The sequence below is a fragment of the Plectropomus leopardus genome, chromosome 21 (genome assembly GCF_008729295.1).
Source record: "Plectropomus leopardus isolate mb chromosome 21, YSFRI_Pleo_2.0, whole genome shotgun sequence".
NCBI lineage: Eukaryota > Metazoa > Chordata > Actinopteri > Perciformes > Serranidae > Plectropomus > Plectropomus leopardus.
In genome coordinates, this window is record NC_056483.1 from 22338121 (window position 1) to 22360464 (window position 22344).

The window sequence follows — 22344 nt, forward strand, 5'->3', positions numbered from 1 at the left end:
GTGTGTGTGTGAGTGGACCTGAGCCATCTCATTTCTCCCTCAGTGCCTCCTGACTAAGCCGTCACGCACTCTGTCACATTCAGCCCAAAGCACTGTGCCTGTCTCTTTCATCTCATTCTCTCTCTCTTCCTCTCACTCCCTTCCTCTCTTGTCCCCTCCCTCCCTCCCCTTTTCCTTCTCTCCCTCCCCAATATCCTTCTCCGTCCAGGGAATCCAAGGGCCCCGGGGGCCGCCCGGAGAGATCGGCCGAGATGGTCCCAAGGTCTGTGCGTTGAACGTTATAATTAGTTATTATGCTAATGGCCTGCTGCTCCCCAGCCACTCGGCTATTCTGAGCCTGTTCTAATGCTGTACCCTCCCTCCCTGTTTCTCTTGATGTTCCCGTGGAGAAAAAGGCATTTTGCTGAGAGGGAGGCAACTTGTTTGGAATCAAATTGTAGGTGTTTCTGAATATGTTATAAATGCTGTTCTACCAAGGACGGTTCATATTTGGACTGTATTTCTCTCCTTCAAAGAACAAGTTTATGTTTCAATCTCTCAGACATTTCTGCAAATAGAAGTTGCACCATGTTTTATTCATTTGGTGGTCAGGGTTAAGTAAGGATGAGTGGTAAATAAAAGGGAAAAAAGTTTAGAACTAATTCCTAAAATGAGGATAATAGGTCTAGAAATATTTTTTTCTATATAATATATATATTTTTTTTAATTCTAAGATGTATCTATTTATTTATTTTTTTTTAGAATTTTAGAATTTTTCATAATAAAATATTAAAATATTTGTTGAAAAAGAGAGACAGTTTAATAACTAGGCAACTGGCAAGGTTAGGTTAGGGGAAATATGTAAATATGGGGGGGGGGGGGGGGAATTATATTCAATTCCTAAAGTAAAGTAAGGGTTATGGATCTAGAATTTCTTTTTTGTATGATTCCAAGACCTATTTTCTTTTTTTACAAAGAAAAATATGGAAATATATTGAAAATGTATTGTAAAGCATGTAAATTAAGTAATTTTTTTCCATCAAATTCCTAAAAGTGAGGCTTATAGGTCTAGAAATATTTTTCTACACAGTTTTTTAAATATGTACATTAAAGACATTTGTTTTATCCAATTACTAAAGTGAGTATTATAGGTCTAGATTTTTTTCTCTATTTTTTCCTTACATATTAAAAGGTTAATCCAGTGATTTGTTATTACACTTTGGTAAAGTTGGGGGATTTGCAAGAGGCAAATTTAAAGAATGGTCAAAAAGAAAGATATCCTAACCTTTAGCTCCAAAAACCTGCAAATACGCCAAGTAAACTCTCACTGGACTGGAGCGCTCCTTTTTGCAAAGACTAGCACATGGGACATTTTCATATTTCCCTGACCTTGAAATGCACATTTCCTGTCCCTTTGGTATTTGTGTACTCAGCGCAGTATGCACGACACCCAAATGAAAGGAGAGTGGGGGATGATGGGAGTTTCATGCATATGAAGGTGAACATGACAGTGTGCTGAGAACGAAGACCTGCAGAGTGGCACCTGATAATTTGGTGATAGGATCAGTCAGTAAGCACACATAAACAGATAAACACACAACACTTCTAATTATACAAACCCTAACACCTGTACGGGAACTTCCCTATCAGCTGATTAAATCTCCACTGAAGTCTGAAGGCTGTGTTCCACCTGCAGCAGATAATTACAGACGAAACACACAACATATGACGAGAACAGCACTGAAACACACCGTGAATCACCGTGGTGTTACCTTAATTAATCATGCATAACCAACACCAGACTGCTGCAAAATAACCACAATCCACTGCAGTTCTGCACCCACCAGACTCAGGCCTAGTCCACATGTACACTGGTATTTTTAAAAATGCATATTTTCCAGGCTGTCAAGAGACGTCAAGCGCATGGCAAAGCAACAGGTGGCGATATAAACTCTATTGTAAGGCCACGCTGGCCAATCAGAAGCCTTAAGTCATTACTGGAAAATGCAAAACAACAACAAGAACGATGGCACATCAGAGGGGAGACACACCAGAAGCAACTTGGCTGCATGACAGTGAAAACCCTGTTTTGATAATTATATCGACCCTTTAGTAGCTTTTATTACATTTTCAATGTTTTTATCCGTCACAAAGATGAGGGCATAGAAATACATCTGTTGCACTCAAACTTCCCTGCTTGCATTTCAGAATGAAAGTCCTTTGACAACATTTCTGTCAACAGAATCCCATCAGTTGTTGACACGGGGCACTTTATCGTGAAACATTTGCAGGGCTGTGTTGTCAAGAATGCAGGAGCTTGCACTGCTTCTTAAATGAGTGGAATATGTGCTTATAAATGTGGACATACAGAACTCATAGCAGCAGGCAGCCCTGCAGAGTAGCCACAGCAACAACGCTGCCATGCTGATCACCATTAGCTTGCAACATGTTGCAGTTTGGTGAGGTTGCCGTCATGCGTTGCTCATGCATGCATTGTGCTGCAAGGCGGAGATAACGATGCATACCCTGACGTCAAGCAAAGGAGGCAAGCCAAAAAAACACTGGTTTACCTGTCTACACATAAGCACTGAAAACTGAGTTTCTCAATATCTCCACCCTGGCAGGAGTTTTTACCATGTCCATTTTCAGTGGCCTGTCTGGATGACAGGCCAAAACACACAGAAAAAGCTATGTTTCTAAAAATAGCCATGTAAGTGTGGACAAGGTCGCACGAGTTGGTATGGCCCTAGTTTACCTGGGTCTTCCTTAGACAGTGAAAACTCAAGTCACACGGTTGTGTTTCACTTTTTCTACATGACCACAAAGATCAGAATATAGAGATCGACAGTTACTCAAGTACTGTGCATAAGTACGATTTTCAGATACTTGTACTTTATGCTACTTTATACCTTCCTCCAATGCACTCCAATAGGAAATCATTTAGTTTTTAAGCAAAAAATTTATCTCGCAGCTACTAGTAACTTTGCAGTTTACATTCAAAGTAGACAGTATAAGGAGCTTATAAAATATGATGTACTATTACAAGTAAATCTATCCGTTTGGCATATAAGACTGTATAATCAGCTAATTTTTCAATCTCTAACAGTACAAATTTAATAACTAGGGCTGGACCGAAAGATTCAGATATTCGAGGACGAATGCCATTTCAGTGTTTGTGACAGGAATGATCATTTTATCCAACAGTTATTAACGGGTTTACTGACTGAGTCACACCATTTCAAACATTTTCAAATATGCCTCAGTCACTTCTACAAACATCCGGAATTCAATAAATTCCTGGAGATAATATGAAAAAAAGAAATGACTTTTACCAAAATAGTAAACATAAATGAATAATTCATACATTTCTCTGACAAAATCTCTATTTCTCACCCTTTCCTCCCAATATTTCTCAATAGCAGACTCAAAAAATACTAACTGAACCTCCATGGTACCACACAGACTCCCGTGCGAGTGAAAGACAAAAGTTGCAGGCCTGAATGTCGCTCGTGAAATGCCACCGATAAGATCCATGGAAGTATAATAGGGAAGTCGATAAAATCCCTTTCCTCAGCAGAGCAAGACAACACATAAAGTTCAACTCAGTTTGGTGTCAGTCTAGGTGAAACAGCCCGTGGTCCAAATGACTGGAAAGCAGCGCAGCGTCCCATACACAGTCCTTTCCGGTCAGCAATGGCGTCCTCTCCACTAGTGACTCGCCTACGTTAGCACACTCGCACACAACTTATGACTTAAACAATTAAAACGAAGCAACAAATATGCATTATTGTTTACAGCTACAATCTCCGACTGTTTACTCAAACTTTAACCAAACTATCAATTTCTATTTCTTCGATATTTCTCCTGCTCCTAATTTATGTCTCTCCTCCGACATGACCCCTCCTGCTGCTCATTTGCGTCTCTCCTGAGTACCGCCTTGTCCCCGCCCTCTCCCGTTCGTTTCCTCACTTACAGCCAATGACTGCAGGTGGCTTGACTGATACCGGCATAAACAATCAAATAAAGAAACTAAAGTTAAAGGTACAGTCAGTGTTTCTTCTTTTTTTTTTAATAAGTTCAACCAACAATTTGCATACAATAATGTCTAGTACTATTTACTTTAACCACTCATTTAACTATTTACATCCTAAATTTATGAGTAAATTTCCATAATCTCTCCTTTAAACCTTTTTTTTGTCTCTTTACTAAACTCAATTACGTTCCGTTGAATTTCCTTAAAAGTGAAGTGTGTCGGGTCAGCTTCCAGGTTACCTGCTAGAGTGTGCGCCCCGTATGCAGAGTCCTTTGCAGCGGCCCAGGTTCGATTTCCCTTTGCTGCATGTCATTCCCCCTCTCTCACCCACATTTCCTGTCCTTCTACAGCTGTCCTACCAATAAAGGCAAAAATCCCCCAAAAATAGCATTAAAAAAAAGTGAAGTGCGTAAAACCGAGGGGGATTTAGTGGCGTCTAGTGGTGAATTATAGATTGAAAGCAGCTAAAACTTGTCCTGGCTAGAAGTCCACCAGTGCTGATCATGCAGGAGGTTTTTGTCAGGAGTCGAATTAACCACAAAGGCATTTTCCTCTCCAAAACAAACAACACCAACAACAACATGTAGCTTTTTAGCACAAAAAGCCATGTACGCAGCATGAAGCAATGACACAAAACTAAGCATAACATGCAGACATGCCTACTACAGGCTCACAGAACAACTAGTGTGTGCATAATTTAGTTACAAAATAAGAATGTGTAATACACTCAGAAAACATGACATAACTCCACCCCACCACTGTGCTGTCAGTAGTGCATTATTTGCTCTGCTACAAATGCACCTCAGAACCTCTCTGTCTGAATCCACACAGCAGCGGTATCGTTTCTTGCATTCAGAAAAGCCATCTCTTTTCTGAATTCGTTAAGCCGTTTTCCTGAAACGCCCCTGTCATACCTTGTGCTATGGACACAGCTGTAAGAGACCAGTGACGTGACTGGCTGAGAGGGTAATGATTAATCACCACATACTGTGATTTATATTCCACTTCACGGCCTCTTTGTGCATGCTGGTCTGCACTCTGCGTAGCGTGCAGCTACTCTGATGTACTCTCGCTGACCTGTGTGCTGGTCTTTGTGACGGTTAAAATAGAGCCCTGAGATTTGTTAAGGATTGGATTTAGAAACTGGTGTAATCAACAGAAAGCCCTAAGAAGCATTGTCAGTCAAATGTCATGTGTGTGTATGTGTGTGTGTGTGTTTTTTAGGGGAAGTGTGGAGATCCAGGGCTCGCCGGTCCTCATGGTCCACCAGGCCAGAAGGTGAGTGGAGCAGCAGATTATCAACCACATTTTTCCTTCAGCTTTCCAGAACCGCCTCCTCCTTTTCCTACACCTCTTTCATTTGTCTGTCTTTCTTTCTGCCTCTGTGATGAATATTTCATTTAATCTTACATTAGTTAATTAGAGGCATTTACAACGTACCTAGTGTTGCAAGACTAATGTTTTTTGACCCAAGTGTGTGTCAAGAGTGAAGACAAACAGCAGTTAGCCCGGCTAAGAGGAAAATCCATCTACAGACGCTTCTAAAGATCACTAATTAACACATATTTCATTTATTTAATCCGTAAACAAACTCAATTTGCGGTTTTGGGGGTTGAGTTATGTGTTGTAACTATAGCTTAAGAAACAAAATCAGTGTAAACATGCACCCAGCACTTCTCTGCAGCCTCTCACGCTGAAGTATGGATTACCAGATGACTGCCCTCTTCCAGAAAACAAGGTCAAAGGTTGATTGTAGAAGCAGCTCATTATGAGCCATATTTATTGTTAGATGACAATCTTTTATACCTGTAGTAGTTATGAAAGGAAGTCAGGTGATGCAGTGACGTAGCAACAAAGTTGCAACAAAGTTTGCTGCTGTTTGGCTCTGGACAGATTTGTTTTTGTGTCGCCCACTGCAGTTAGCATCCCTGCATATCTGCAAGCAGCATCAGAAAACCACAGATTTTTTAAGGTGAAACTGCTTTATTCAGTGTTTTTACCGGTTTAAATCACCTGGTCTGTCCATTTTGGAAAAGGAAGAGATGAGAGGTCGAGATATTATCAGCCAGGCCGCTCACTGGGCCAATATTTGGCATTTTGCAGATTATCTGTATCAGCGCATTTATTTAATGATTGCTGATAAAATTTAACCAACACCAGGGAAGGCTGTCTGCAATACATGCAAAGAAAGTGTCAACTTTCAGTTTGTAAAACCTGTAGGAGCTATTTTCATTTACGCGTTGTTTAATTCAAATTTTCACTTGACTTTATGAAAAAAAGTTGCTGGGAACTTGCTGTTTACGATGTTGAATGTTTCAGTTTTGATTAAACCTTTGCTAAAGGCATTTAAACAAAGTTTTGAGTTGGAGTTATATTCTTAATTCTAAATTTTGAAAGAAATATTTTCATTTTTATTGTAAATGCATATCGTTTCCGAATCTGTCTCATTAACTACTATTAATCAGTATCGGCCCTAAAAAAACAATATCGGTCGACCCCTTGAAGATAATTAGTCTCCTGGTACCTCCTGAACAATGAACGCTGGTTGTAATCTGCAATTCTCACCACTAGATGCCACTAAATCCCCCAAAATTTTAATTACCAACATGCAAGAGTATTCTTTTAAATCAAACCAAACAGATTGCCAGGTGTGGCCCAACGTTTCTATCATCTTGTGCACTGGACCTTTTTCATCTAGCATCTGCTTTTTACTCAAAATAAAGAGTTATCCCAAGGCAAGTTCACTTCAGGTTCTTGTTTTCCTCTCTCTAGCTGTGTCCCATGCTGCTGTACAGCGACAGGCGTCTGTCCCTCAGCATTCCCTAGCCAAAAAGCACGTACACTGTTTGCATCTTTATTCCCCAGTCCCGTCTGACAGCGGCATAGAAGTGAAAATATAAAATTTCACATGGCGGTCAGATTAGTGAGGGTACTCCTAATCTCCCCTCTCCCCCCACAGGGGATCAGGGTGCAATCAGGGCGACAGCTTTTTGCCTTTTCTCTTTTCTTAACCAACCTCATTCTCCGTCTGTTTCCTCTCATCCTGCCAGACACTTCTTACTTCCCCAGCCTGCACTTTGGATCCCGCTTATGAGTGACAGCTCTGCTTTTTTTGTTTAAGTGACATGTTTTGAGCAATTAAATGTCAATCATCGCAATTTTTAAAAAAAAGAATCCGACTTGTCTGTGTTGTGCTACTTAATTACAGGTAACCTTGGTTGTTTTGAAGGTGCCATCCTTCGAAGCGTACATTACTTCAGCTTTTTGGTAATGAGTAATGAGTCATGGATAAAAGAGAGCTTGAAAAGTTTTCACTGAAACATCTTTATAACCCACATTTAACCAGCCCTGATTACTGGCTAAGAACATTTCCTTTCAGCGCAGCAGCCTGGGAAGTTGTCACAGGGGATAGAATAGACAGCCACACACACACAAGCACACACACACACACCTGGAAACTGCTCAAGTTTTATATTTCCTTTTATCTGCTCCCTTGTTGGGTTTCAAACAAAGACATGATGTTTATAACTGTTTTCAGTCTAGTGTGAAATACATGGCTAGTTTGACGAACACTGTAGAACTTCAAATATGAGCCTGTCCCGATTAAATGCCCAGTCCTTTTCAGCAGCCCGGTGTGGCGACACATTTTGACAAATAAAGGCCTGTCTCGATTAGAGGCTCAGCCTGGTTATCATGCGGCTCATTTTAATAGAAGTTCTTTGAATGTATAAAACTGGATTTTTGGCTACCTGCTGGAGATAACATTAGTTAGCTGCTTAGATAACACATACAATATGTATATACGTATGTTTCAACTTTTGTCAATATGGACATGCTACACACGATTAGCTTGGTAAAATTCTCTACAAATCAATCATTCAGTTAATCTTACTGAAACCATGAGCGCCAAAAAAGCATTACCGTCATAGTAAACAAGAGAGACACAAAAAAAAGAGATCCATACCATTTTATTTAAAGCGAAGGAAAAATGTCCAGTGAACTATATTTATAAATATATAATCAGAATTATTTTACGGAATTATTATAATTTGAACTTTTTTTTTTTTTAGGTCATCTCTTGTTTTGATTTTTTTGTTTTACTTTTTCTTTTATGTTTTTTTTTTTCTTTTTTGTTTATTTGTTTGTTTTTTGGCAAATTATTTGGTAATTTCTTTGTATTTTTCAGATTTCTTACTAACTTCCCATGTTTTTTGAAAAAAAAAAGACAATATGTCTACGTTTTAAAGGATTAAATCCATAATTTGATTGTATTTCCCATCTTTGCTGAGCAACAGTTTTGTGTAAGAGGAATTAAAAGCCCATCCCATATAGATGCCTTTCCCAAATACGAGCCTGTTGAGTTCAATGATTAATGCAAATAGTAGTCCAGGCTATTCATTGAAGTTTTATGGTAACTCATATGACCCTTGTCTTTTCCTGTATGCCCCCCATTGATTTTCATAATCTGTCACCTCTCAAGGGCTCATCAGGGGAGCCGGGTTTTCCAGGACTGCCAGGTGCCATGGGGATGCCCGGCTTCAAAGGTCACAGGGTGAGAGTCAACTCATATAACAACATACATGAACCAATTAATTTAAATGACCTGGATGATTTTGTTTGGAGTCTCCAATTGGCAGCAGAGGCAACACTTTATAAATGATTCATAGCTTTGTCTGTCAGGAGTTCATTTACATGTTGTACTGTAGAAATGTTGACAGCTTAACATAATACAAACTTGTTCATGTATTATTCATATTTTGCTTAGATGACATGATTAATTTTAATGGTGCTAAAGGTTGTCCTTCACACTTCAAAAGCAGTACGTCCGGGCTCATAAATACAGTGCAAGCAATCCTAATCCGGATCACTCTGTTTAACATGCTGCGTTTTGTTTTCCGTACAATATGTTGTCAGCAGGACAGTGATGCTAATTTTCTCTTATAATTTCCTCAGATAGCATGCTGTTATTTAGATGTCACACTGTCAGTGTTAAAACAGAGACCCGGAAACACTGTAAGTTGGATGTGTACTAATGTTCAGTGTCTTTTTAGGGGGAGACAGGAGAGACGGGCCCTAAAGGAAACAAGGTACCATACTCTTTTTTTTTAGCACTTCTACTGAAAAGTCATATGCACACTTATATCAAAAATACACATTTTTCGTCTTACCTGCAGTGCTATTAATCTATCTAGATAGTTTTGGTGTGAGATGCCGAGTGCTGGAGATATCAGCTGTAGAGATGTCTGCCTTCTCTTCAGTATAATGGAACTAGATGGCACTCGGCTCGTGGTGCTCAAAGCGCCCAAAAAATACATGTGAATAATTCAACAGCAAAGTGTCTTTACAGAAAACATGATCTGTTTACTCAAGGTAATCCACAGACCTTGTTGTGAGCAGTTTCAAGTGGAACGATTTTCTCTGTACCAAACTACACCCATCAACCATATCACTGCTTAGAGGAAAGTGTATCTACTCATTGATAAGAAGCTGGTGTCATTAAGACATGGACATTAACAAACATCAATGGCGTCCTCTTCGGCTGATCAATAAAATTAGCTAGCTCAGTGATGCTAGGTGGGCTAGCATTAGATGCTAACCCTTATCGCTGAGACTCGGCAACTCAGACCAAAACAATCTAAGACTATTTTTTGGGGGCATTTTCCCTTTATTTATAGAGCAGCTTAAGCGAGACAAGAAAGGGGGGACAGAGAAGGGGGAGTGACACGCAGCAAAGGGCCACAAGCCGGACACGAACCCGGGCCGCTGCAGGAGCCTGAGGCATATGTGGCGCACGCTCTGCCCAGCGGCTTAGAGGTCGCCCCAGACCAAAGCAATCTAAATTGAAAAATAGCACCATAGGTAAGAGGGAAAACAGGCCTATTTATTTTAGATTTGGTAATGAACTGTCTCTTTAATATTTCAGCCACATATTTACTGTTTTAGAAAATAATGAGGACTGTCAAGCGATTAAAAAAATAAATCTAATTCATTATATGCTCTGTGATTAATCAATCTAAATTAATCGCATACATCATTTTTTGCTGCGAAGGCTTTAAAAAAATATATTTCAGTTGAATTACGGCAGATGAGTGCATCAATGAATAACTGAATAATCATTTTCAGTATGGTTTATGCAAACGACTGAAGTTTCCACTCACTGTCGATGACGTGTGCAGCAACACCAAAGTCATTGTGACTGCTAACTGAAGTCCAGTGATCCTCAGTCAGCGCAATATATTTGGTCCCCGCCACTACATCTTTTTTTTCCCCCTCTATTCTGTGCCGCAAAGCTGCTGGATTTTGGACACAATTGTGCTTCTCGATGGCGGTTTGTAAGCTGAGTCAGGATGCTATCTGTAAAGCCTCCGATAACCCCCTGTCCTCTAACACCCAAACTGCTCTGCAGTCTGTTGCAGTCCATTTTGCAACACTGTCCTGTTCCTGCTTGCCCTGTGCCACAAGGGGAAGAAACACTCACAGCTATATGCTGTACAGTCCATGTTTGGGAGTAGAATCTATGCCGCTATCTTGTTGAGGTCAAGATATGTAATGAAACCTAAAGACCTAATTCAAGTTCCAGGACACCACTGTCAATGTCGCAGATGACATCAATGAATTCACTGAGTCTCTGGTGGATTTAAATAGTTAAACAACAAAAGCAGCTCTTACAACAAACCACAATTACCTGACATGCATGCTTAACCGGACCGGCTAACATAAACCACAGAGAAAGTTGTATTACAACAGACCACAGAGAAGCTTGTATTACAGCAAACCACAGAGAAGCTCAGATTACAACACACACAGAGGTAGCATGACTTCATTCTCTGCTCAGGACACCATTACTCCACTATATCTTTATGTAACAAATACTTATTTGTAGCCATATTAAAGCTCTGAATGTTGTAAACAAGCAACAAGATGCCACATTGTTGTGCTTCTACCATCATTAACGCAGCACCAGTCACAAATTGAACAATCAAAGCATGTGATGAATGCTCTGATTCAGTTGCTTCCCTTGACGTGCACTAATGGAAAACAGTGTGAGAGCCCAGAGGAGCAGGGGAAGGAGAGCAGTGTGTTACAGTGCTGCGGGATGCAGTCAGAAAGCCACACACAAGATAAAAAGTCAGGTTTGTTAAAGGTCACCACTAGCCAATTCCTATCCCCTCTCTCCCTGGGTTTCTCTTATTGCCTGCTAGTGGTAATCATGACCTTTTCTCCACTCACTCACACTCACTCTCTCTCTCTGTCTGTCTCTCTCTCTCTCTCTCACACACACACACACACACACACACAGAATGAAGACATGGACCAGCACATAGTAATACACAAACACCTAAACTGACGCACCCGTTGATCTCTTCCTTGCACATACTCACACACCATATGAAGCCATAACAGCACGTATGTAAACACACTCACACGAACATTCAGTTAATAATGATGTATCTGTTTGCAGGGGGAGCGAGGCAGAGATGGAGAGCCAGGAAATCCAGGTCTACCTGTGAGTGTTGAGTCATTCTGCTTCCACTGGGTGGCAGCGAAGTACATGTTTCTATTGCTTTAACAGGGAGTCTGGGTTTTAAATGTGTGTGTTTGTATGTGTGTGTGTGCAGTTACAAGGACTAAATGTCCCCACAAGGGCATGAGGAGAAGGAGGAATATATTGGCCAGTCCTTACTTACAAGGAGCTAATTTGTGGTTAGAACTTTAATTTTTTGTCTGTCTGTAGCTAATATCATAAATCCCCTGTTACAAGTCACCATAAAGACTTTTATCACAAAATAAATATGATTATAATAAACTCCACTAATATAACACCTCTCTGAAAGTGACTTTACAAGGCGCTTTACAAGATTAAAATCAGACAGCATATAAAAACACATAAAAATGCAATGAAAGACTTAACAGAAAATAGTGCAAGCAAACGCAGTGCAAAGCAGGATACAATCCAAAAGTGACTAAATGAGAAGAGACAAAATAAAAATGAGAGAATAAATCAGCACAGAAGCTCCAGACAGTGAAATAAAATCAGAAAATCAAAACAAAATTTGTTCTGAAAAAGTAAACTTTCAGCAGGGACACAAAATAAGGTAACTGACTCAGCCGAGCTAATCTCTTTAGGAGATGTGTTCCAGACTCTCGGGGACCTTACAGCAAAGTCACTGCCCGCTTCAGTGTTTAGACTCAACCCCAGAACAACCATATGAGGAAAAAAGTGTCACTATTCAGATTGTTGGCAACAGTGAAGAGGACCCAAACACACAGGCAGGACTGGCTCAATTGCAGGCATTTCACTAAAGATCAATGGTAGGTTTACAGACTAACAGCTAGCAGCTTCAAGGCATCCTGAACAGGCAAAGAGAGCTGCTGAGGTGAAGGCAGGCTGGCAGATTAGAGACAAGCAGCAGGTCTGAAACACACATCATGTAAAACAACAAAATCAATTCATCTCAAAGGAATCGCCACTTTCCTTTGCCGGAGTGTAAGCTGCTCCACTAAGAGGCATTTTTGTTGGACAGTTATTAGACATACAGGCACAAATGTCTTTGATAAACGGTGAGGTTTTAGTGTTTTATTAGTAACTGAGCTACTTGATAACTGTTTAGGATGGTAGAAGTTCCTTGACTGAGCAAGCTAGCACGCTCAGTAGGCTATCACTACCATTTTTACCACGTCCTAATCAAGTGTCTGAATGACTGTGTGTCTGTAAGCCAGCCTAAACCACGACAGTGGAACATTACGCCAGTGTCAAGAGTACCAGGACCCTAAAACTACTAATGATAATTATATTCCATTTAGTAAACCATTACAGTGTGACAGAAAGCCAGCCTGAACCAAACCCGGACCAGTAACAATGACTGTGTTCCATTCAAGTGTCTATGAAGGCATATCACTGTCAATAACTGCGTGTGGAATTATATCTCTGCTCATGCACGCAAAAATGACATCTGCATGAACAGAATCAAGCTTGCAGGCGCACTAAAGAGATTTGCGCATTAAAGCCAGATCCGAGCACACAGAACCACACTTGTGTGCAGAATACTTCTGCTCGCTGGAGCAATACTGTAGCCTGAGAAGAGACAACCGTGTTTTAAGAGTGCAGAATCTGAACAACTTTCAATGCTCTCCTGCTCTCCAGTTTTACCTGCTCGCTAACGAGTGTTTTTTTCTTTTTAACATTAAGTGGGCGGCCCCAGTCGCCGTATCATCCCTAAATAATTAGTTTGCATACGTCTTTTTTGATTGGCTGCCGCCACAGAAGGAGAGGAGAGGAGAGGAGAGGAGAGGAGAGGAGAGGGAGAGGAAGGAGAGGAGAGGAGAGGAGAGGAGAGGAGAGGAGAGTAAAGAACTGAGGAGAGGAGAGGAGAGGAGCAGGAGAGGAGAGGAGAGGAGAGGAGAGGAGAGAGGAGAGGAGAGGAGAGGAGAGGGACAGTGATATACCTTCACAATTGTCCCAGTAAAACATGACAGTGTGACAATGAGCCAGCATGAACCAGGACCTTAAATCTAGTAATAACTATGTTCCATTTAGTAAACCATTATACTCTTTTTCAAAGTTATTTCCTTGTTTGTTTTTGTTGCTTTCTTTCTTCTTTTGTGCCGATTTTTAGGTAGTTTTCTCGTAGTTTCTTCTAATTTCGTCTTAGTTTTTGAGTAATATCTTCTCAAGTTGCACATTGTCTTTTTTCCCATGTTTCCATGTTTGAAAGAGAAATCAAACCAATTAGCGCAAGTTTCAAAGGGTTAATTCAGTGTGGGTAGGAGCCAGGCAACCGCCGGTAGAAATTACATCAAAAATCAGAAAATGTTGCAATTACCCCCAGTCTCCCCTATTTGTTAAATGAGGGGAAAAAAATGGCAGGTGCTGTTTTGACAGAATGAGAAACAGGATTGCAGGAGCAGGGTGAGATAAACAGGAGTGGGTGACTTGTGGAAAGACGAGAAAGAAAAGTTCTTCATAAACATCTTCACAGGGTGAAATAGGGCTTCATAAAGTGAAAGAAGCAGAATTGCACTATTGATTCAACATGTTTATCCACGTTGAGATGATCATCCTCATCAATAATTGGTAATGAGCAAACATAATGATATAAATTGCTGTGTGATCTGCAATTTTCACCTTTCAGGGCAAGCTTTGTAAATTATGTTTTAATGGCAATGATACCATATGAGTACCATTTGAGAATTGATCAGGAAGTATCGATTACTGAGGCATCGATCCTCACATCCCTCGATGGGTTTACACAAAGAATCCAGTGCTCTGTGTGTGTGTGTGTGTGTGTGTGTGTGTGTGTGTGTGTGTGCAGCAGCAGCATTATTGCATCATGTGGAGACAGAGTTTTGTAGTCTTCTCTGCGACACTTGAGACAGATGAAACAATTGTATTTTCAGTATGCAGCTTAATGTTCACACTCTATAATTCTACAGTGTTGAGAGAGCAGCCCAGCTTCCTTGTGACACACTCTCAAGGCTAAATGCATCAGCAGTGAATCACAAGTGTGTCACTGCCAAAATGAATACGACATATTTTTGTCTTCACACAGACTTCCTAATACTTACTGGGTAAAATAAATATGACTCTGCACTGCAGTTCAGGAGAGGGTGTGTTCTGTTTGCCTGGTTTCCCTCCTCATTACCGCTTGTCTTCTACTGGGGAAGTAATGTGGCGTTCACATTACAGCGCGTCACACCGCGCAGAACTCTGTGTTTCTGCAAAGACCAGTTGACACAATGTGAGTGTTGCTAGGAGATCATTACACACTGAAAGAGCATCTTTGTAACAAACATGGTAGCTGCGTCTGAGGGCTCATACTTCACAAAGCAAATGTTTTGTTAGTTGGCATTTCAATCTCATCAGCAGATTGAGTTTGCTCAGCTGCAATGGAACTGAAGAATAATAGTCAAACTCGTGTAATTCTGAGCACCTTGAGGATTTAAAGGGATAGTCCTGTTTTGATGTTGGGTTGTTGGGTTGTACAGCGTACTTCACCCCAGACAGCATGTTACAAACAAAGTTTGTACAAACAGTTGGCATGCTCCCAGTTTGGAGAAGCAGGCTGGAGTCAGTAGATTGCATAACAGAGGTTATGCAATCTACTGCTGCAGATAGGTTTAACAACATTTTTTTTAACCACCTGAAAAAAAATATATCAGTTTAACCCTTTAAAACATGAGCAAATTGATTTGATTTCTTTCAAAATTATTTGAAGGCCTTAACTGAACAAGACATAGCCAAAAAAAGAAGTTACAAGACAATTACCTGAAAATACGCAAATAAAAAAAAAAAAAAAAATAAAAATAAATAAAAAATAATAAATAAAAATAATAATAATAATAATAATAATAATAATAATAATAATAATAATAATAAGAATAAGAATAAGAATAAGAATAAGAATAAGAAGAATAAGAAGAAGAAGAAGAAGAAGAAGAAGAAGAAGAATCTAAAACCAAAAAACAAACAAGAAAATTATTTAAAAAGTACTAAAAAGTATTACTTTTTTGTAATTAATCATAATCATTATAAATAATGTTTTCTGGACATTTTTTCTTATGTCTTTTTTTTTCAATGAAAAAAAAAAAGTATTTTTACAACTTTACCTTTCCAACAAATAGCCTGTTTTAACAAGGGAGCCAATCACTTTCACATCTATGCTTTCGTCAAAGCCGCCAGACACCACTGGGAAAAACGGTCATTTTAACATTGCTGAACACAGGAGAGCTGGTGGCTTTGATCAGTTAGTGAATTTGTGCTATTGTGCAACTTCGGTGAATCCGAACTAACCCATTTAATCACAAAAGTCAAACAATAACACAAACTAACTAACTGCTTGAGGCAGTGGTGAACCAGCAGATACCAAACTATAATTACTGTTTTTTGTAATGGGGTCTTTGAAGTAAACAATGTAACAGCTTTATTTTTCCATTTGAAATCACAGCTTGACATTTAGTTAAAGGAGTAAAAATACTCTCAGCATAGTGTACTTAAGCTGATGTATATATATATATATATATATATATATATATATATATATATATATATATATATATATATATATGTGTGTGTGTGTGTGTGTGTGTGTGTGTGTGTGTGTGTATATATATATATATATATATATATATATATATATATAGTTGCTGGCCCCCATCCACAGCAGTAGATTACTTAACTTCCATGTTGGACTCCTGCCTGTTTCTCAAAACTGGGAGTGTGCCGAATAACATCTACTCTATGTAGTACAAAAACTATGGATAAGTAACCCTTAGAACCCCTTCAAAGAAAAAACCTGAACTATCCCTTTAACATCAATGTTGACATGACATGGAAAAAATGGCAGCCTATCACAGAAAAGTAAAGGGAACAGAGCAGCTAAAAGCACAGATGTTTAGCCTGAACTTGGCTAACAAAGACATATATGGCTTTTAAGAACCAAAACTGGCTACTTGCCGGTGCTGTTAATATTTTTGTAATATCTATCTCACAGTGTTTGACCCAAAGTGGTCTCATATCTCAAGAGCCTGTCGCCTTGTTTATGCTGAAGGGTAAGTCTACATGCAGAACTCCAAAGGGCCAGTCCTGTGTTAAGTTGCTCCCATGCGTTTTTATCATTTAGCTACTTAAAATACTCTTCTCGAGAACTGGAAGGCTTCTGCCTGAGAAAATCATCTTATCTCTTTTTGAGCTCTTTTGTGTAGTTTATTGAAGGAGAAAACAAGTGCATGCTTAAGTTTCACCAGGGAATGAAAATGGCCACGATTAGTTGTCTCCAGGCGTGTACAACAAACAACAAAGCCAGTCAAATGGCTAAGAGAGGTTTGTTGAGTCTGATAAAGCCAGAGTTTTCATGAGGTTATGAAAGTGGTTCCCTTTTAACCTGGCTAGATCTCCATGGTAACTTATGCAGTACACATAACGTGGTCGGAACCAGTTTATGTTCTCAGTTTTGGCTTGAAGTCAGCTAAAATGTGCCAATCATGTCCTTTGTTTGCCACAGGATCCTATAAAAGGTTCCTTCATCTTAAGGCAAGTTAGATTTAAGATTTTTAAATATTTTTTTAATGTCACATGGAATTAAGTATAAGGCCAATTTTCTAATAACCAAAATTTGCAAAGCCAATTTTATTCCTTCCAAAAACATGGGAAAAACGCAATGAGCAACTGTAGTGATGCACGATATTGGACTTTTTGTCGATATGCAGTATGCCGATATATAACAATAAGGGGGCAGCATAGCTAACCTATACTTCATTTTGTGATAAAAGCACCAAATTTGGTAAAAAAAAATATATAGTTTAATGTATTTAGAAGAAATCTGGATATGCAGACTGGTGTTCTGGTGGCCATTTTCAAAAATGGCTGCCTGCTGTTAACATGTGTCCATGTTTTCAACACAACAAATATTGATTACATATAAATTAAAGTGAAAATATGTTTTGACATCAAGAAAATGTCAGTATTTGCCAGACTGCAATTGCTGTAGGTCATTCTATATCAGCTACAGATTTTTATCAGAATTTACTACTTCCTGTATAAATGTAGTTGAATGTGGCAAAGGTCATTCTGTTAGGTGTAACAGATCAATGTGTATGTTACAAAAATCTATCAGAATGGACAACTTCCTGTATAAATGTTGGTAAATGTGGGGTAGGTCATCCTGTCAGGTGTAATTGATCATTTTGTCAATTACAAAAATATATCAGAATGGACAACTTGTAGTTAAATGTGGAGTCGTGGTATTCTGATAGGTGCCGTAGGTCATTCTATCAGTTACAAATGTCTATCAGATGTACTAATTCCTGTATAAATGTAGTGAACTGTGTCGTAGGTCGTCATTCAGTAGTAAATTACTAATGTACTAATCTACAGTACTACAATACACTGTCATTTACTCAAGCATCACAACAAAGCACAATAATCTGAACACAACAAAACGAACATGTAAAAATGGCATGTAAACCTTGTGTTCAGGTGACAATTTAAAGAATGACTGAAAGAACAGATGGAAAGCCAACCAGTGAGTTGGCTGGTCTTTACTGGTGTTACTGGTATTAGGTGCTAACTGCCAACTGAAGAATACAGAGAGAGCTCAGAGCTTAAATACCCACAGCTGATCTCATGGCTTTAATACTTAAATAGAAATGCTTGAAATTGAATGGGGGGCGTCTGTAAACATGTAAAATAAAGTCCATACATGAATAACACATAAATAACTGGGCCATTATATATAAAAATCATGTGTGCCACATTTGCTCTGGTATCCACCATCTGACAAAATAATAGAACAGTTTTTACTGATTCACGGCACAATATAATGAAAATACAATATAATGAAATTATATTACATTATATATATTATATACTTTGTTAATGTCCACAGAATTGGGAGTGAGTATTTTATTTGCTACTTAGGGTTACTAGTATCAAGATTATGTCCATTATTGCATGTGGATCCAATGGGATAGGAAAGTTTAACCAACCGCTGGTAGCTATTTTGAAAAATGGTTGCCGTGGCAACCAGGGTCAGAGTTTGAGAGGGCCAGATATCCAGATTTGTTTCTAATGTATTCATAATCATGTCTGCCAAATTTAGTGCTTTTATCACAAATTGAATAATTGCTCTGATATATTGAGCTATGCGGCCCCACTATAACTCACTGGGCCAGTTACCAATGCTAACACCTATATGTTTACTTTTTTCACCCTCCTAATTTAAGTGATCTTCAAATCTCTTCTTTAGTGGAATAAACATCATATTATGCACAATGTTATTGTGATGGCCCTCCAGCAGATGGAGACGTAAAATACAACGCTTTTCAATGAATGTAATATTAATTAACTGTGCAAAATAAGAAAAATACTTTACGTAGGGTTTATGATTTGTATATGTTCACTTTGTCGTTTGAATGAATTAATAAATAAATACAAATATTTTCATATTTTTATTTGTCATATCAGCAAAAATTAGTATGTTGGCCAATACCGATATGATTTTAAAGCTCAAACCAGCGGATATCAGTGACGTGCTGATATTATCGTGCGTCCCTAAGCAACTTGGTAAATAACGTTTGCAGAAATTTGTAGCTTTAGAAAATTATTTTTAAAAAGCTAAGGACAATGTCTAGGGAAAAAAAAGCAGGGGGAAAACAATATTTATAGTTACATATTTAAAAAGATGTGACAAATTTATTATTATTTTTTAAGCACTTTTGTAAAGGTTATTTCTTTGTTCTTTTTTTTTCATTTTATTATTTTTTTTAAACTAATAGTCAGGTGTTTTTCTTGCTGTTTTAAAAATGTCTTGGTAATTTTTTGCTCATTCCTTTTTTTGTTTGTTGCTCATTGCCTTCTTCCGATGTTCTTGTTCGTTTGTTCCCCTAAAAAACTGGCAGAAATCACTTACAAGTAAAGAGGAAGCATTTTAAGGGAAGCAGAACACACCCCCAGAGCCTCGGATTATTTCCCAACACTTTCTGTAAAAAAAAAATGTCTCATTGGTGTTACCACTGGATGGTGTCTTTTAAGGACTAACAGCTCTGCGATGCATTTTTCATTACATTACAAGTAGAAAAAAATGCTTTAGAGAATGCATTACAATAACCAATCTAAAATGTTTTGTAAGCCAGCGGTTTTGACAGAAAAGAGAGCGGTTCTGCATCAGCAATGCAGAGCAGCGAGCACAGCTCCTCTGACATACTAACTCAGCCTTTGATATGTAAGCTGAAGTTTCTAACTGTCTCTCTCTATTTCCCCCTCTTCTCTTTTCCTCCCCACCCTTCCCGCTCTCTTTTCTTTCTTCCGTCAGGGCGAAGTGGGACCCAGGGGATGGAAAGGAGAGGTTTGTCGAATTAGACTTTGCGGTATTAGATATAATCCATTCTGTCTTATTCTGCACCGCAGTGAGAAGCCCTGTCAAGCCTGCACAGCTGCTATAGAAGACTTACAGAGCCAATACCTCCAGGCCCGGGAAATCTGGCCCCCCGGGCAAAAATATACATCACAAAAGCCCTCTTTTCTAAAGGCGCACACATCTGAAATATCAAACACTTACTGTACCGTCTGCAGAATCACAATTTATGGAGATATAGCCTCCTTTAGTTGTGAAAGTGCCGTATCATTTGTAGGATATCATTTGATACAAGTCTACACTGTACTCGCATGCTTTTTGATCAGGAAACAGAAAATCTTTTAAAAAAGTAGAGAACTTTGGAGTGCTGTGTATAGATTTCATCGGGACATTTGACAATCAGATCCTCCGCTCCCCCCAAAACCTGTCTGTCAAACTTCGTTCTACTTTCCACGTTCTAGTACGGTTTGTACAGATCAAGTGGCAGATTTACCACTTGAAATATTTAGATGGAACTAGACAAACGAAGCTTCTAATTCCTACAAGTACGCTAATTTTTGCCAACTAAAATGACAACTGTTGCTATCACACACTGTATCAGCTGTAGCTATCCAGCTAAAAAAAGCTAACTGTGTGTTGTTTAGTGTTTCCAGTTGATTTGCGGGTACTTTAAATTGACCCCCAAGTAAAATGCTTAATATGCACTTGGCAACATTCAGGATCTATACTAACAGACTGAAGCTAAACATATATGTCTCATGCATAAACTCAGCATCCTCACAAAGTTGCAATAAAGACACAACATTGGTCCTGTATTTATGATGGCCCTGAGAGCTTAACACACTGCATATAAAGAAAACACATAGAGAAAACACAAGAAAAAGTACTGCATGAAGCTTACGACAAACTGTTTTCATGCAGGGACACCAAAAAGTGATGCAAACAGCTTGGACATGCTTGTTTTTGCAGTCAGTCTCTAGGAAGTGTGTCAGATTCGAAGCCGATTTTTATAGTGGTCAAACACTTACACACCCAAAAAGATTATTTACCATTGACTGACATAGCAAAAGTGATGTCTTTAAATAAATGGATCATTTTGAGCGCCATGACCCCGCACTCAGCTGAAAGTCTGTAGTGGGCTTGTTCTATGGGCCCCAGAATACAGAGGATCCAGGTAATTTCATACAGCGGGAAACCGTGGCTTCATGTGCTACTGAGCAACTTTCATAGGAATTAATGTGGACCCTGCATTGTACAGTATCCAGTTCTCTTAATACATTCATGTTAGTTGTTGCCATGGTTTGCGGCTTAAGATATTAAAGTTTTCGGACGGTCATTGTGATAGTAGAATCCAGATATAGTAAAAGTAAGCAAAAGGCTAAAGCTGGTTTAATGTGCAACAAATAATATATGAATTGTACCATCACAATGTAAAAATCAAATAAAACAATTACATTTTAGGTCATTTTTCAATACCACTGATGGCCAACTTCAAAAACGTCTTGACACGTTTCTTTATTTGCAGTGTGCTGGTCTTTCAAGGCCATCGTATGCATCGCATAGTAAAGTTAGTAAGTTAATGTTAGCATACAGGACAGGCTCAAAACAGTGGGGAAATACTAGTGTGAAGTTATTGGGGTTTTTTTTTTATGTTAACCATAGTTGTTGTTGATATGCTCCTTAGCAGAAATACATATTTAGTTCGCCAAAAATGCTCATGATTGCAACTTAAACAGTAGCTGATAGCATTTGCTCGGAGCATTTTGTTGTTGTCATTTTTTTTGAAAAAAAAAATCTCATTTTTTTAAAAAGAACTGGACATCTCATATTTAGCAAAACATGACACACCTGCCATCAATTGATTTTTATGTATGAGATAACATAGTTGAGTCAAATACTGCAAAATAAGCCTCACTTTAAGCTTTTTTCATTTGTAAACTGAGGTATCCTGTCCTCCCTCCTGCTCCCTCAGACAGGACTGAAAGGTGATGTGGGCCACAGGGGGCCTGAAGGAAAGAAAGGTGACATGGGCCACGTGGGCCACATGGGTGCTGTTGGTCCCAGGGGATTTCCTGGCCAGGACGGGTTGCCAGGTCAACCAGGTCAACCGGGATATCCAGGAAAACCTGTGAGTGAACCATCTCCTTTGAGCAGATTAAAAAAAAAATGGTCTGAAAGTAACAGTCACTGATTTCCTGTCTGGATTGGAGGAGTAATGTTTGGGAGTAATGGGAGTGTTGCTGTCGGTGCGTGTGGGCTACGGGAAGACAGAGAGCGGAGTGTTGAGGAGATCCTGTAAATCTGCAGGAACACTCAATCACAGGTTGAGCCTGTTTGCAGTCCCAGGGTGGATTCTGCTGAATCAAAGTGTAATTGTGTGTTGCAGGGCAAGCCTCCCTCAGATGAACATCTTCTAAAGCTCTGCACTGATGTTCTGCGTAGTAAGTATCTGTTTGTTTTTATGTCACTCTGCTTAGTGTG

At 39.1% G+C, this 22344-nt stretch overlaps 1 protein-coding gene across 1 annotated transcript in view; it reads left to right on the plus strand.

The window, feature by feature from the left end:
- Nucleotides 1-22344, plus strand: part of LOC121960882 (collagen alpha-1(XXI) chain-like) — a 76769-nt gene that overhangs the window by 46121 nt on the left and 8304 nt on the right. The window contains 8 exon segments of the mRNA XM_042510768.1: nucleotides 209-262; nucleotides 5237-5290; nucleotides 8493-8564; nucleotides 9064-9099; nucleotides 11475-11519; nucleotides 19822-19854; nucleotides 21836-21991; nucleotides 22250-22304. Coding sequence (XP_042366702.1) covers nucleotides 209-262; nucleotides 5237-5290; nucleotides 8493-8564; nucleotides 9064-9099; nucleotides 11475-11519; nucleotides 19822-19854; nucleotides 21836-21991; nucleotides 22250-22304 — 505 coding nt within the window.